The 15,451-nt window shown below is 38.7% G+C and overlaps 1 protein-coding gene and 1 non-coding gene across 2 annotated transcripts in view; both read left to right on the top strand.

Annotated features, from left to right (window-relative positions):
* LOC135084926 (methionine--tRNA ligase, cytoplasmic) overlaps positions 1 to 15,451 on the top strand; it is a 60,705-nt gene that overhangs the window by 3,678 nt on the left and 41,576 nt on the right. Inside the window, exons 2-4 of the mRNA XM_063979673.1 lie at positions 8,151 to 8,277; positions 14,159 to 14,312; positions 15,232 to 15,372. Of these exons, the coding sequence (XP_063835743.1) occupies positions 8,151 to 8,277; positions 14,159 to 14,312; positions 15,232 to 15,372 (422 nt within the window). The remainder of the gene's footprint in view (positions 1 to 8,150; positions 8,278 to 14,158; positions 14,313 to 15,231; positions 15,373 to 15,451) is intronic.
* Trnaa-ggc (transfer RNA alanine (anticodon GGC)) lies at positions 14,846 to 14,918 on the top strand. Its single transcript has one exon. It is a non-coding gene; the product is annotated as a tRNA-Ala (tRNA).

Below are 15,451 nucleotides of genomic sequence, written 5' to 3' on the forward strand. Positions count from 1 at the left end.
CTGAGAGACCATTCTGCTCAGGTGTGTATGGAGTTGTTTTGTGATGTACTATCCCATGTGTCTTCAAAAAATCTTCGAACTTGCTGTTGCAGAATTCTGTACCATTGTCACTTCTCAAGATTTTTATGCTGCGATTTAGTTGATTCTCAACCTCTGCTTTATACTGTTGAAAACATTTCAGTGCCTCATCTTTTGTTTTCAAAAAATAAATATATGTCATACGACTAAAATCGTCTATAAACAGCATAAAATATCGAGAGCCACCTATTGACCGATTTTCCATCGGTCCGCAGAGATCGGTATGCACAATGTGTAGTAACTCTGTACTTCTGCTACCTTCTTTGGGAAAAGGTAAGCGGCTTTGCTTGCCCTCACAGCATGTGACACATGACGACTTGGATATAGCAGTCTTACTATCAAGTGTCAATCCCTGTACAGCATCTTGCATCTTGTTCAAATACTGGCTGTTGACATGACCCAGACGTCTGTGCCAAACTTCACTCGACACCATCACTGCAGCTGATGAATAAGTTTCAGGCATGTTTAGTTTGTACACCCCATTCAACAGACTCGCTGTAGCCACCAGAACTCCTGCTTGGTTGAAAATCTGACAACCATTATTGTTGAATGAAACTCTGTTCCCTTTTGATATGAGTTGACTAACAGACAACAGATTTGTAGTCAACTTCGGCACGTAAAATACACCTTCTACCGTAATATCATATTCACAGGTGCGCGTCTTTGTCGTAATCTGCACATCACCAGTACATAATACAGGTACTTTATCTTTGTTTGCCACGACGATTTCCTTGATCTTATGATCCCGCGACACATTTGACAACCATTCTTCATTCGTAGTAAGATGTAGGCATGGAACATTTCATGAATAGCAGGTGAAAAATCATATGAAATTAATTTCATTAATCACACCTGCTATTTTACTTCACATAGACTGCTATAATTTCACAGTCAATGAAATCACGAATCACATGAATTTCATTCATTCATTCGAGCGAAGTCCGTGAGCGCAGCTCTGCGAAGCCACCGAGCGAGTAAGAAGGAATGATTTGATCATGTGCGTGTTAGAAAAGGACAAGAGATGTGATGACGGACGAAACTGGGCATTTTAAATATGAACTTTAAACTCAAGGGTGTAAGGTTTAGATTTCCTTGTCGTGGTTCGTATGATTTCATTAGATAGCAGACAGATGAAATGAATGATTTTTCACTAGTCGCGCGGTTATTGATTGTTGCATACATACTGTTCTGTGAAACTGTTTGTTTTTTGTTGTGTGACATAAAATGAAACAGATATTGTTACATTTCATATTTTAGCTAATTAGCAATCGTTCATCATAATTCATACTTAATTAAAAGTAGCACATTATATTATTATGAAAGAGCTACATTAAAACACTGCGAATAAAAATCATTGCCTGTGAAATTTCGCATGTGAAATCATATGAAAAAGAATCATCATTTCATAATAATGAAAATGAATGAAAAATAGCAATCATTTCCATGCCTAGTAAGATGAACACTAGAGATGAGACGTATTTACTAGAACAGATCCACACACTAGGTATTTTACAGTACTAAGTGGCACCTATTCCAATTTTTAAAATACTTGATCCACCTAGTATTTTTTAAATTACACGATTTCCGACCCTACCATCAAAGTAATAGAGGTTATTATTGCATAATCCGTAGTCGTCCACCTAGTATTTTTTAAATTACACGATTTCCGACCCTACCATCAAAGTAATAGAGGTTATTATTGCATAATCCGTAGTCGTGTATTACGCGCACCGCGTATTTCTCGCTAAGCTTATGTGCGAACGTAGAGATTCACTCCGTCTCTGTCAGACAAACAAATTTGAGCGCAGGCAGGTGTGAGATAGGAATAGCCTGTTGAAGTATGAAGGGAGGATATCAATAAATCAACAGCCAGCAAAAACATTATTATTCAATTTCAAATTGCATTATTAATACTCGGTTGTATCTTTTCAAAGAAAATTGTATTTTAAAGTCATAATACGTGGATTAGTCCGCACTAGTCGCGTCAAGTATGGTAAATTACTACGTACTAGGTGGAATAGGTATTTGGATCAAGTATTAATAAATACTTGGAATAGGTGCACCTAGTATCAAATTTACCTAGTATAACCCATCTCTAATGAACACTCGCCCCGGAGTCAACATACCAATCTTTTTTGCAAAATTCACCATTAAGGAACACTGCGCTAAACGCATTACTGCTTGTACTTTCATTTTTATTTGTATTCGACGAATTTTTGTTAGAAAATGTACACTGATTGCGGTAATGTCCTGTTTGTTTACATTTGTAGCACGTGATGACTTTTGGTTTTGATTTTGACATTTGGGCATTGTCTTTGGTCACAGTGTTACCAACATTCCGGTTCTTCTTAAAACTTGCAAACGCGCCACTAGAGCTGGGTCCGGCGCTGTTGTCGCCGCAGTTTCCGGTTTCTTCCATGTCCAACAATTTGGTTTTAATGGCGTCCGCTGTCAATGGTATTCCGCAATGCTCGATCGCCATTATCATTGGGGAATATTTATCTGTTAATCCCGCCAACAAAAGCGATGCGACCCACTCATCGTTGATGTTAAAACCCGTACCACTCAATTTTTGACTTGTTTCAATGATTTGTGTTACGTATGAAGTCATTGAAACGCTATTTTCAAGTCTGATGGAAATCAAACTTCTCAGTAAACTGATTCTCCTCGTGAATCCTGAGTCGTCAAATAGGTTCTTCAATGTCTTCCACAGCTCATGGGTCGTTTGTACACTTTTGATGTGCACATACAGCGACGAGTCTATTGTCAGAATCAGCTTAGCTCTGGTTTTCGCGTCACCTGCTGCTCCTATTTCTGCTGGTACAGTCTCCGATTTGATGCAATCTGACATTCCCTCTAGCACTAGGAAATTCTCAGCCGCGAAAGCCCATTCGCTGTAATTTTCCCGCCCCTTCAATTTAGGCACACTGACAAGGTAGTTTGTCGACATTTTCACAGTCACAGCGTTAAGTTTATCTCAATCTGCAGTTTATTTCCACTTTTCCAAGAATAATTGCGAGAAAAACTAAATATTATCACTGAGCACATAACCTCTAGTAATTAAACGCTTGAGTCACAGACAAGAACTGTTTTATTTCAAACTAGCTTTCCGCCCGCGGCTTCGCCCGCGTGGAATTTTGTCTGTCACAGAAAAACTTTATCGCGCGCGTCCCTGTTTCAAAAACCGGGATAAAAACTATCCTATGTTCTTTCCCGGGACTCAAACTATCTCTATGCCAAATTTCATCAAAATCGGTTGCGAGGTTTAAGCGGGAAAGCGTAACAGACAGACAGACAGACAGACAGAGTTACTTTCGCATTTATAATATTAGTTGGGATGTACACAGTGTTACATACTTTAGGCCAGAGGGCGCTAATAGTTTAAATCTATGCTAGTGACGATACAAATACAACAAAAACAAAACACGCACGATGGCCCACCTACAGGATACTATTCGACAAGGCCTCACATACGAGCGAACATCGACTCACGCACGCGTATTGTTCTGTATGATGGAAGAAAATAAAGAAAATGGTGTACTAAATACTGTGCAGTATTTAACTGCCTAAATAATAGTAAAAACACAGTATAGTTGCCTCAGGACACTGAGAGGTAATTAAGTATTTCCTCCGCCATTTTCCGCAGTTTGGCACCTCACGTCACATCATTTTACCGAAGTCAGCCCTATAGCTTCGGCGCAGTGCCGATCACTGACGTTTGTCAACAAAATGGTGCTTGACTCTTGAGACAGGCTAAATTACACCATATTGTTAATGACATTGAGCATACATTTTTTTAAATACCTTCGCGAAGTAAAACTTCTGTACGTATTACTTATTATTATTCTGTGGTATGACTTATGATTTCTAAAGCTATTTACACAATAAGATACAGGATTAGCTAGTTTGGGGGCTATTAAGCTGTAAGATATTGTAATTTTGCGTGTGCGTGCGCGCGTGGTCCCCGTTTTACCCCCTTAGGGTTGAAGTTTCGAGGTTTTTTTACCGTTTTCCCGGAAATTATTGGAACTTTTCTCGCCATAAAAACCATCTTTGGACTTCAACAAACATTTAAAAAAAGAATTGGTATAATTGGTCCAGGTGTCCTTGCCAACACATTTTGCGATTCATTTTTATATTATAGAATAAGATTTGTGCAATGTCCTGAAGCAGAGACAATTTATCGATTGCATGACATGATAAACATATGCATTTGTCATCCAATATCATCTATAAAATTTTATTCAGCACCGCTTATTCAAATTCAAATCGTTAATTGCATGTCACATTACAATGGACATGGCGCACAATTTTTGTTGAAGATGCCAAAATAAACTACAAAAAATTAGAATGAATACTGTATTTTTAGTTTTTTGATATCTTTAAAAATGACTGAAATATTCAAGCTCAAAGTGCGCTCTTCCGCTAGGAGCGATTTTCCGCGCGGATTTAGAAAATGTGACGTAGTAACATGAAAAGCTGCATGTAAGATATTATCTGTGTGCAATGGTTAGAATGGTTAGTAGGGGAGCCGAAGCGGGGATTTCGGGACTTACTAAAGAGTGGCAGACTAACATACAAGGAAATACTTTATACCTGGTTGATTACCTCTAAGACTATGAATTTTTTATATAAAACGGCATTAGTTCTTATGCCTCTCACCCAAAAAATACCTCAATTAAGCCCAAATTTGAGACCGCAGCCAAACTTTGAGTGACGATGGAAACTAGCCTAACTAGATGGAGGTCACATGAAATTGAACTTCTGCTTCTTCATTGATAAAGACTTATCATTTACCATACCTTATCATTTTGTATTCCATTTTCAAGTCACTTTTTTTCGCTTACTGTTTAAACAAAACGTGGGATTTTTTTAAATCTCAGGTCTTTTGAACGCACATCTGAACGATGTCTGGTTTTAATTTCTTCAGTTACTCCGTGACCATGGCGCTTGCAACAGTGCCGAAATATTGGAAACTCAAAACTAAGGTACCTGGTAGCAATCCCGTCAGTAATATAATAGGAAAATGTCTTGAAAAATAAGTAAATCGTATATTACTTTATGTAACTAATTTTATTATGTATCATACTTATAACTAATCACTTCATTCAGAACTAGAAAACGATTCCAAGGATTCCACTTTTCTTCAATAGATGATCAAGATAAAGAGTTATTTATTATAAATTGCTCTTCCACCATTTCAATTATTCTATCTTACATCTTACTTGATGAAATCTTTTTCAATTTTATTTACATGGTCATAACATTTTCACCATTCCTCTGCACCAATTTGTGAGGTACACCTGAAATCCCCGATAAAGCAGCTATTATAAGAATAATATTTAAAAAAACCCTCCTGACGCAGTTAGGTAATAAACTAAATGTATCCAATTTCACTCCAACTTACTGTCAACTCAACGACGCGCTTTAAAATCAAAGATTGACTTTGAATTATGCCTTATTTTACAATACACATTGAAAACAATATGACTTGCTTGAGCTTTTTCGACTTTTTCACAAAAATAACAAATAGGCATGAGGAGATTACAAAATTTCTGCAGCGACTGACAGTTCACTTCATTTACGTTGACAGGTGACAATAAAGCCATAGACATTTGCCATATGAAAGACACACTTTTCTAATATTTTTGTTTGCCATGAGATTCTGGTACACCTATACCTATCATTTAATGAAAAGATAAACTAAATTTTTTCAGCACAACGAAAATCTGCTTTGGCGCGTAGCAATGCAACGTGACAACTACAGTTCGGACTTCTTTATGCGTCCACTACACATAAAATAAAATTCGAACTGTCGCACATTTTTTCTTTTTAATTCTAATTCAGTGCAAAATGTTTTTGAAACCTTCATTCAAAATTCAAAAGTTACTATCATATTATGACAGAACTTATGACCAGACTATGTACATTGAATAAAATATTTTTCTTTTTATCATCAAGCTTAGCAGTCTAATACAGCACCATAGCCTCCCCTTCTACAAGGCCCTCTACAAATGTCAAAACGTCACTTAACCCTTTTAGCACCAGTTCTTTTGTTTTTGAGAAGATGTACCCAAATTTTTATATCAATTTAATTATAGTCCAGTCGTTTGGTACAAATTAACGTGGTTACCTGGAAAGTGTTCCGTGAGTTTTGAAAATTGGTGATTAATTAAATAGATTTCGCTATGCTCTCTGTTAGTCTGTTAGTTAAGTGTGATTGCCGCGCTCGTTGCGAAATTGGAAAAATGCTGCCTTAGAGAAGATTTTTGATAGTTACATTCTTTCCTATTTCGTCGTTCCAAATGACGTTCACTGCTGGACAAAGGCGAGAGGCCTTTGGGTTTTCCATAGGTTTTTCATAATGAACAGTCCTGCGCTGCCCGCATTCAGGTTCTTCCCGCGACCTTTACCAGATCGTCGGTCCACCTAGTAGGAGGCCTGCCCACGCTACGTCTTCCAGCCCGTGGTCGCCACTCAAGAAATTTTCTGCCCCATGGCCATCGTCATGGAAATGGCCATCGTCTCTACGAGCTATGTGTCCCGCCCACTGCCACTTGATTTTAGCAATTCTGCGTGCTATGTCGGTCACTTTGGTTCTCCTGCGGATCTCCTCATTTCTGATTCGATCACGCAGGGAAACCCCGAGCATAGCCAGCTCCATTACCCTTTGGGTGACCTTGAGCCTTCTTATGAGGCCCATAGTAAGCGACCACGTTTCAGAACCTTAAACTTTCCTATTTATTTCACGACTAGCTTTTGCCTGCGGCTTTACCCGCGTGAAATTTAGTGTCACAGATCGGCATAAATTATAGCCTATATGTTAATCTGGGTTACAAACAATAATATTGTACAGTTTCAACAAAATCCGTTGAGTACTTTTTGCGTGAAAGAGTAACAAACCTGAGACACAGGAATCTTCCTAGTTCAGGTATCAACCCACCAACATTCTTACTTTTTGTTTTTCCTGATTGTTTGTTATCATAATATTATCTGTTATGTTAATGAGAAATAAACATTACTTTACTTTATTTTAAACTTCCAGACATCCAAACTTTCGCATTTATAATAATAGTAGGATACAATTATGTAATGTAGAAACAAACAAGACAAAAAAAGTGTATACTTCAGCAACGCGAATTTTTTTATACTTCAGCATATTTAGGACACCCGGCAGCGTGTCCTGCCATGATCAAAGAAAAAAGAACTCGCAATTTAGCAGGTACATTAATTTGACTGTTTCACAACTCTAAATCTATGTAACTTATATTACATGAAATTTATCACATTTATCAAAGCATCTTAGCTTGTCTATGTCCCAAAAATTATAAAATGAAAAAAGTAGTTGTCAAAAACCTTTTTTAAGGCGGATTTTTTTCAATAAGGCGGGCGCGCGCGCGGCTATAAATGAGGTCACAAAATTCGGAAAGAACATAGCGAAATCTATATATTCACCAATTTTCAAAAAATCCGGAAAACTTTCCATGTAAAATTAACAAATAACTGGACTATTTACTCGTTATTGAGCACAGAGACACAAACTTGGTTATTTTTCCAGAAAATTTATATTTAAGTGCATAAATGTAAAAATGGCTTCATAGTGCACAAAATTGGCAATAGGTGGCATAATAATGGTTACTTTTATAGCGCCTAGTTTGAAATGTGATTGAACTTGAACGATGACAACTAACAACAGTTGTCAGTTAGGTAAAATTTTATTTTAGTTGGAAAAAGACAAAAAGTGGTAAATGGGTTAACGTGCGGGGGCTGCAAAATCATGTTGTGACGTCACGCGCGAATATTGGAAATTTTTGAAAATTTTAAAAAGTCCGTAAATTTCTCGAGGCTCTATCTTCGGTAATACTGGATGGATTGAGGTGAAATAAAAACTAGTGTAATGTGTGTGATCTAAACTTTAAATTAAGTCATAATTTAACTTAATATTACAACTTGTGCGTGTTGTCCATTATAGTGGTTCTACAAAATAGAGGTAGTTATACATGTGACACTTACTAACCCCATCTGCTTGTTTAACCTGGGCTAAGGCACTGACGTTCCGTCTGTGATTGCAGACGATGTATTCGCAGGCCCGCGCCAGCTGCCGCTGTTAGAAGTGGACGATCAGCTCACGTTCTTCTCCAGTAATGCGGCCAGCCAGTTCCTGTTTCCCGTGCTAGATCTGTCGGAGAATGGACAATGGTGAGTCTTTAAAAGCCATTTACATATTTTGAGAAATCTTTGTGAACTAAGAGCAAATGGTCTCAAACATGTAGAAGTCACTGCACATCTCCTCTCCCCTCTTCTCCGCTCCGCTTTAATCCGCTCCATATCGCTCCGCTCTGCTCCTCAAACGGACGTACAGGATCTAGGGGGATCAGTCTGAAACGAGCCTCACACGAGAATAACTCCCATACGTCTGCTCCGCTTCATAATTAGGGTTTCTGATTTCTCGACCTATTTTTTTTCTCGAGTTTCGGAATTCTCGAGGCCAAAGTCTCGAGTTTTCTCGGGTCTCGAGTCTTTTAATTAAAACTGTTGAAATCGGTTGAAATTTAATAAAAACACAGGTTTTTTAATCTAATATACCTACCTACTTTCTTTGCACAACAATCAATATTAGAATTTAGTACCACTTATTTTGGTAAGAAAAGAAACAAAAAAAAATTTCTTTCTTAATTAATATTAACTAATAATCATAACTTAGTTATTAATTAAATGAACAATGTCATAAAGTCGCGTGTACTTCCAGTACTTCAAGGATAAATGACAATAAGATTCTGGAGCTACAACTGGATCACTTGTTTTCCAAAAGGCATGTATTTAAATGATCTTTTTAAATTAGCAAAAACGGCAAATAAAAAATTCTAAATGGTCATCTATTTTAATGATTGATCCTCTTTCTTTGAGACATAAAATAAATAAAATCGATCGATATTTTAACCTCTTTTGAACTACGCAAAAAAAATTGAGATGTAAAAATTATATCTGATCGTTACTTGTTGGTCCTCAAAAATAAAAGAAATGAGCACCAAATATTCAATATTGTGATACTTTTTTAAATAATTCGATTTGTATAAATTATTTTTTGTCTATATCAAATAATCTTCAAAATAATGATGTTATGGTACTTATTTTTATTAAGTTGTAGTCAAAGCCGTGTGGTGACGGCAGAGTAGAATACATTTGTCACCAACCCCTACTCTTCCCGCGGGTGTCGTAAGAGGCGACTTAGGGACTACACATCAAACAGAGAATGGGCAGCAGCGCTCTCTGAAAAACATCAATCTTTTAAACTGCGATCTCCAACCCGCCTGCCTAGCGTGGAGATTATGGCAAAACCCTCCACTATAGTGGAGGAGGCTCATAGTCCAGCAGTGGACTGTAAAGGGCTGTTGATGATGATGATGATGAGTCAAAGGATGGAAACTATTTAAAGGCACTTGATGTTCAAAGATTTTTTTTATTCAAAAAGCATACTTAACACGTTCACACTGCGTTATCGGGTCGAATTGACCTTAGGTGCTGGATGCGTTGGTGCGGGATGGATATATTCGGTCTTTTCAGTAGTAGGTACGAAAGATAAATATTGTTTTGCAATTGTTTCGTCAAACACAGTAAATATTTAATTTTGGGAAAAAAAACTTATCAGGTCCTTACGACCCGATTAGGGAATGCAGAATCGGTTCTGGTTTGAGGAACCGGGTTTTTCGGGTCTGGTGGTCATAAGAACCGGGAGCCCCGGTTTTTTCGGTTCTTTCGGTTCCAAAAAAACAATATTTTGATAATGATTTTTTTATTGAAATAACACTTCTTTGAATAGACTAAGAATAATCAACAAACATGATTTACAATATTTTTCTATTTTTACTAAATTCTACTACCCAAAAATAAAAAAAAAGTAAAATAATTAGTTTTCAATTGAGGTACCACAATCAGTCTTTTTCATCCAACTTATCGATATATTTGACTATTTATATATTGACTGTCAGATGCAAAGCAAATAAAGGAGAAGGAGTGTTGCCAACTCTCACACAAAAATATCATCATTTAATTTTAAACCATAGGACAGGACGTCCACTGCTGAACATAAACCTCCCCCAATGCTTTCCATGTTGATCGATTGGTAGCGGCCTGCGTCCAGCGCTTCCCTGCTACCTTTATGATGTCGTCGGTCCACCTTGTGGGTGGACGTTCCACGCTGCGTTTTCCGGTACGCGGCCTCCATTCCAGGACCTTCCTGCCCCATCGGCCGTCAGTTCTGCGTCCGCGTCGGGCTATGTCCGCTGAATCCGCTGACATAGAAATGAGGAGATCCGTAAATGAACTAAAGTCACTACTTTAGTTCATTTACGGATCTCCTCATTTCTGATTCGATCTCATAAAGAAACACCGAGCATAGCCCTCTCCATAGCACGCTGTGCAACTTTGAGCTTCTGTATAAGGCCTATAGTGAGAGGCCACGTTTCCGAGCCATAAGTCATCACTGGTAACACACATTGGTTGCTTTAAAAGTGCTTTGAAAGTGCACAAGTGCTTTAAAAGTGCTTTTTTTAAGCCTATTTACAGAAATAAATGAGTTTTATTGAGTTTTTTTTTTATTGTTGTAGACTTTCGTCCTCAGGCACTGAGGTATTTTGGATGAAAAGATGTTGCGTAGTTTGCCGAACGCTGCCTAGCCGAGTTGGATTCGACGATTGACTCCCTTTTCGAAATTGGACCTACCTAGCTGGATCGTCAACAATCTCGAGGATTGAGCTCCCAACCGAAACTGGGTAGGGCGCAACATGGACATTGGACATAAGCTTTGTTTTGTCCATATTCATCCTCAGGCCTACCTGTTAGGAAACTCGATTAGGGTCTTTGAGCATTGTGCCAAGATCTTACAACGATTCTGCCATGACCACAATCAGTATCGTGGGCAAACCGAAGGTGAGTGATGTACTCGCCATTAATGTTTATGCCGAATCCTTTCCATTCAAGGAGTTTGAAAGCGTTTTCCAATGCAGTGGTGAACAGTTTAGGAGATATAACATCTCCCTGCCTAACGCCTCACTGCAGAGGAATCGTCCTCGTGCTCTGCTCCTGTACTCGGACCGACATGGTGGCGTTTTTGTACAAGCACTTCAGCACCTCGATATACCGATAGTCAATACGGCACCGCTGACGAGACTGTAAGCACTGCCCAAGACCCGAACGAATCGAAGACCTTCTCATAGTCTACGAACGCCAAGCATAGTTGCAAGTTATACTCGTCAATCTTCTGTATAACCTGTCGCAGCGTAAGCGCAAACAAAAATATGCCAGTGATTTAAAAAAATTGTAAGAAAAATGCTTAAAATATTTACATATCTCATAAAAAAAACAAAATACAAAACCAATAAGTAGGTAATCTTTATTAGTAGCTAATCTGATATCTTTAGGTTCTCTATACGTTCGCAATGTTCTTGTTACGACTCATGCCTAATACCTATAACCGATTTTTAGATAAATATGCAAAACCCGAAAGTACCGAAAGAACCGGGTTTTGAATTTTTAAAACCCGGTTCTTAACCTGTCGAAAAAACCCGGGTTTTCCCGGTTCTTTCGGTTCCGGGATTACCCGGGTACAAACCCTAGACCCGATGTCGCACTAAAAGTAAACAAATATCGTTTCGTGCTTTTATCGTGTCTAATCGACCCGTTGACAGATGACTTTATGGTCACTGATCACGGTCGAGATCGGTATACTAAGAGAAAATCAACCTTGCGATTTGAAAAAAATAAAGAGGTAAAAATTATGATGTCGGGTTCAGGGATGTCAGAAGTAAGAAATTATTTTACATAGCGCCTCTAGTCCCAAACTAAGCAAAGCTTGTAATTTAAACAAACATGGCAATGTACCATTCTGCTTGCTTATTGGCCGCTAAGCCCTTGGCCAACTCAGTAACCAATGACGGACGATTGTCACTCAACCACAAAGTACCGCGTAAATTAAAAGATATTTTTTAATTAAAAATATTAACCAATAATATTTTTTTTTAGATCAAATATATTTTAAAGTTAAGTTATACATCGATCGAAATGTATTTATTAGGTGATCAATATTAAAAGGCAAACTTGATATAAAAATCATCAAATTAACAAAATTAAAGATCAATAACTAAAAAAGAGGATCAAATATTATTTTTGTTTACCAAATATTAAAAGAGTATGTTAAACATAAATATTATGTTACCTTTAATGAAGATCATTCATAATTTATCCGTAGATCAACTAATATAGACCTAATAATTAATATAAAGATAAAATATAATAAAAAACATCATTTATTTTTAAAAGTGCACATACAAAAAAGATCAATTAGTTTTTAGAGGATCAAATAATATTGTCCCTTTCCAAAAAACACAAGTCCAAATATCAAAAATACGATAAATATTTTTTTATAAATAAAAAAACACTTTTTAATAAATATTTAAATTTCTTAAAGATAACAACTTGAATAAACTTTACGAGTAGGCACGAGTACCTCACCTAACAGACAGTTCAGTCTTTAAATCAGTCAGAGTTAAACATACATAATAAATATTATAGCATACTCGTAGGTGAACATTGTTACTTAGTTTCGATTGAGATCATTACTTGCAAATCAAATCAATTAAAAAGTAAAGATTAGGCCAGTCTAAAAGCAACGTTTACCTATTAAATAACTAGCTTTCCGTCCTCGGCTTAGCCCGCGTGGAATTTTGTCTGTCACAGAAAAACTTTATCGCGCGCGCGCGTCCCTGTTTCAAAAACCGGGATAAAAACAATCTCTATGCCAAATTTCATCAAAATCGGTTCTGTGGTTTAGGCGTGAAAGCAAGACAGACAGACAGACAGAGTTACTTTCGCATTTATAATATTAGTATAGATGAAAAACTTACTTTTGTCTAAGAAAATAGGCTTTCAAGAATATAAAAAGCTTCAAAATCGAAACTCGAGAATTCTCGAGCTCCGGCAATATTTTTCTCGTCTCGAATGAAGCCAAATTTCTCGAGTTTTCTCGAGTTCGAAAAAGCTCGAGCAGAAACCCTAGCTTCATTCTACTTCACTGTGGCTGCGCATTAAGGGGTAAGTCAGAATTTTCAGGTTGAATCCCCGCTCTTAGACACTTAAGAACGACACTTAAGGTAGATATATGTAAGAATTTACAATTCCCAAGCTGCCTATGACTCTGCACATTTCGTCTCGTCTGAGCTTTGGTGCTGAATCTGTCAGAGAACGGACAGTGGTGAGTCTTTAAGGATGTAGTCTTTACGAATAGTGCCTGAGTTTCTTACGCTGCTTCTTTTCAGCACTGGCCCCTTTATTCTCGCAAAGCAGTGGTAGGGTTAATACAGAAACGTGTAAAAGTGCCTTTTAAAAATGAAATTAATTTTACTAGTTCATAAAGATGTTTTTAAACTGTAAACAATGAGCCTCATACATAAAGAAGTCTCATCGCATCTCCGTTCCGATACACTCCCGCTCCGCTTGAAGAACGTAGCACACTTATCAACCCGGAAAGGGATCGTAACCGTATCAACTCGAGGCGGTCATTATTCTTTGTATGAAACTCCATACTGCAACGCACACTTATCCGCACCGTAACATAAAACGGTTGACAGCGCGCGAAAGGCGATGACAGTTCGCGGAAGGCGATACGGTGTTGATCCCTTTCCGTGTTGATAAGTCTGCTATGACCTTTACTCCGCCCCGTTCGACTCCACACATAGGCGTACCCAGCTTCTGTTCTGTGCCCAGGAGAGGCAGTCTTGATCATTTCACATTTATTTTATGTTTTGGATGGGATTCATTACACCTGTCGTGACTACTCCCTACTATAAGCAAGAAGGCGCTAGATGCAGGCCGCTATCAACCGGTCGCATTGGGGCCGGGCCCCCTGAAAAAGAACCCTAGCTTTGTCAGAGGGGCCCGGCCCCTGACATGCCTTGTTCTGGGCGCATGACCGGGCGAGGAAGTCATTGGGGGAGGCCTATGTTCAGCAGTGGACGTCCTGTGGCTGAAATGATGATGATGACTACTACCTTTCTTATTCTAATTTACCTTCCTGTATCCTCAGCCAACAGATGCAAGAGTGGGAAGCGACGCGTCTGCAGCCCTCAGTGGCAGCAGTGCTCTCATCAAAAGTCCCTCCCTCCGACGTGAAGCAAGCACTACAAGCGAATCTGACTGTCGTGGACTCGCTGTTAGGGACTAACAAGTTTATATTAGGGGTGAGTTGTAGATTTTAGTGGTGTATAGATCGTTTCATCCACGAAGACGCGCCCCAGCAATGTTTGGTCTCGGTCGCGCGGGGTGCGCGGAGTTTGATTCGAGCAATCCGAGCGTCATTATTGTAGTGTGCGTGTGCACTCATGGATGATATAGCGTGTACCGATAACACTCAAACATGATGAAGAATGGTGGGGCGCGTCTTCGTGGATGAAACGATCTATTTATAGTTACTTTTGTGAAGCCTCAATGTAACCTTGTTGGTGTTCAAATAAATAAATAATAAATAAATAACTATAGGGTGGCAGAACTGGCAAAATGCCACGGGCCCCCTCAAGACCCTAATCGCACCCCCCTGCTCGGGATAGTCCCGGGGCCCCCCTGACAAAAAAAACCCTAAATACACCAAAAGGGCCCCATGCACAGTATTTGCCACGGGCCTGGGATGGTATAGTTACGCCACTGGTACATTTGCAACAATAATCCTGGCCGTAACAGCGTATTACACTTGAAAATTTCGACGGGTTCATCCAGTGTCTAAGTAGCTCAGTTGGAAGAGCAGTCGCCCGGCAAGCGGAAGGTCGTGGGTTCGATTCCCGCCTTAGGCAGTTCGACTTATTCAAGTTATTTATAATTTAGTTTGAGATTTGCAACAGATGTGTTTAGTTCGGTTTAGACGAGTAGGATAAAGGACGTAGCACACTTTTCAATCCGGAAACGGATCGTAACCGTATCAACTCAAGGCGGTCATTCTTTGTATGAAACTCCATACCGCAACTTACACTTATCCGCACCGTGACGTAATCGCCTCGCGGTTGACAGCGCGCGAAAGGCGATACGGTGTTGATCCCTTTCCGAGTTGATAATTGATAAGTCTACTATGAGCTTTAAGCATACTAACAATAAAGATCATTGTTCCAGAGCAAGTTATCAGCAGCGGACATCTCAATATGGAGCACATTATACCCACTGTGCTACAACACCGAACTGAAGCAGTACACAGCTGAGTTTAAGCACATAGCGCGGTGGGCGGAAGAACTGGCGGCGGCTAAGGCAATACAAGTAAGTTAACTAGGCTCAGTTTAATATAGACAATACAGGGTGTTTCAAAAAAACCCCTAATAACTGAAGGGTGTTTAAT

This window comes from Ostrinia nubilalis, chromosome 27 (genome assembly GCF_963855985.1).
Source record: "Ostrinia nubilalis chromosome 27, ilOstNubi1.1, whole genome shotgun sequence".
Taxonomy (NCBI): Eukaryota; Metazoa; Arthropoda; class Insecta; order Lepidoptera; family Crambidae; genus Ostrinia; species Ostrinia nubilalis.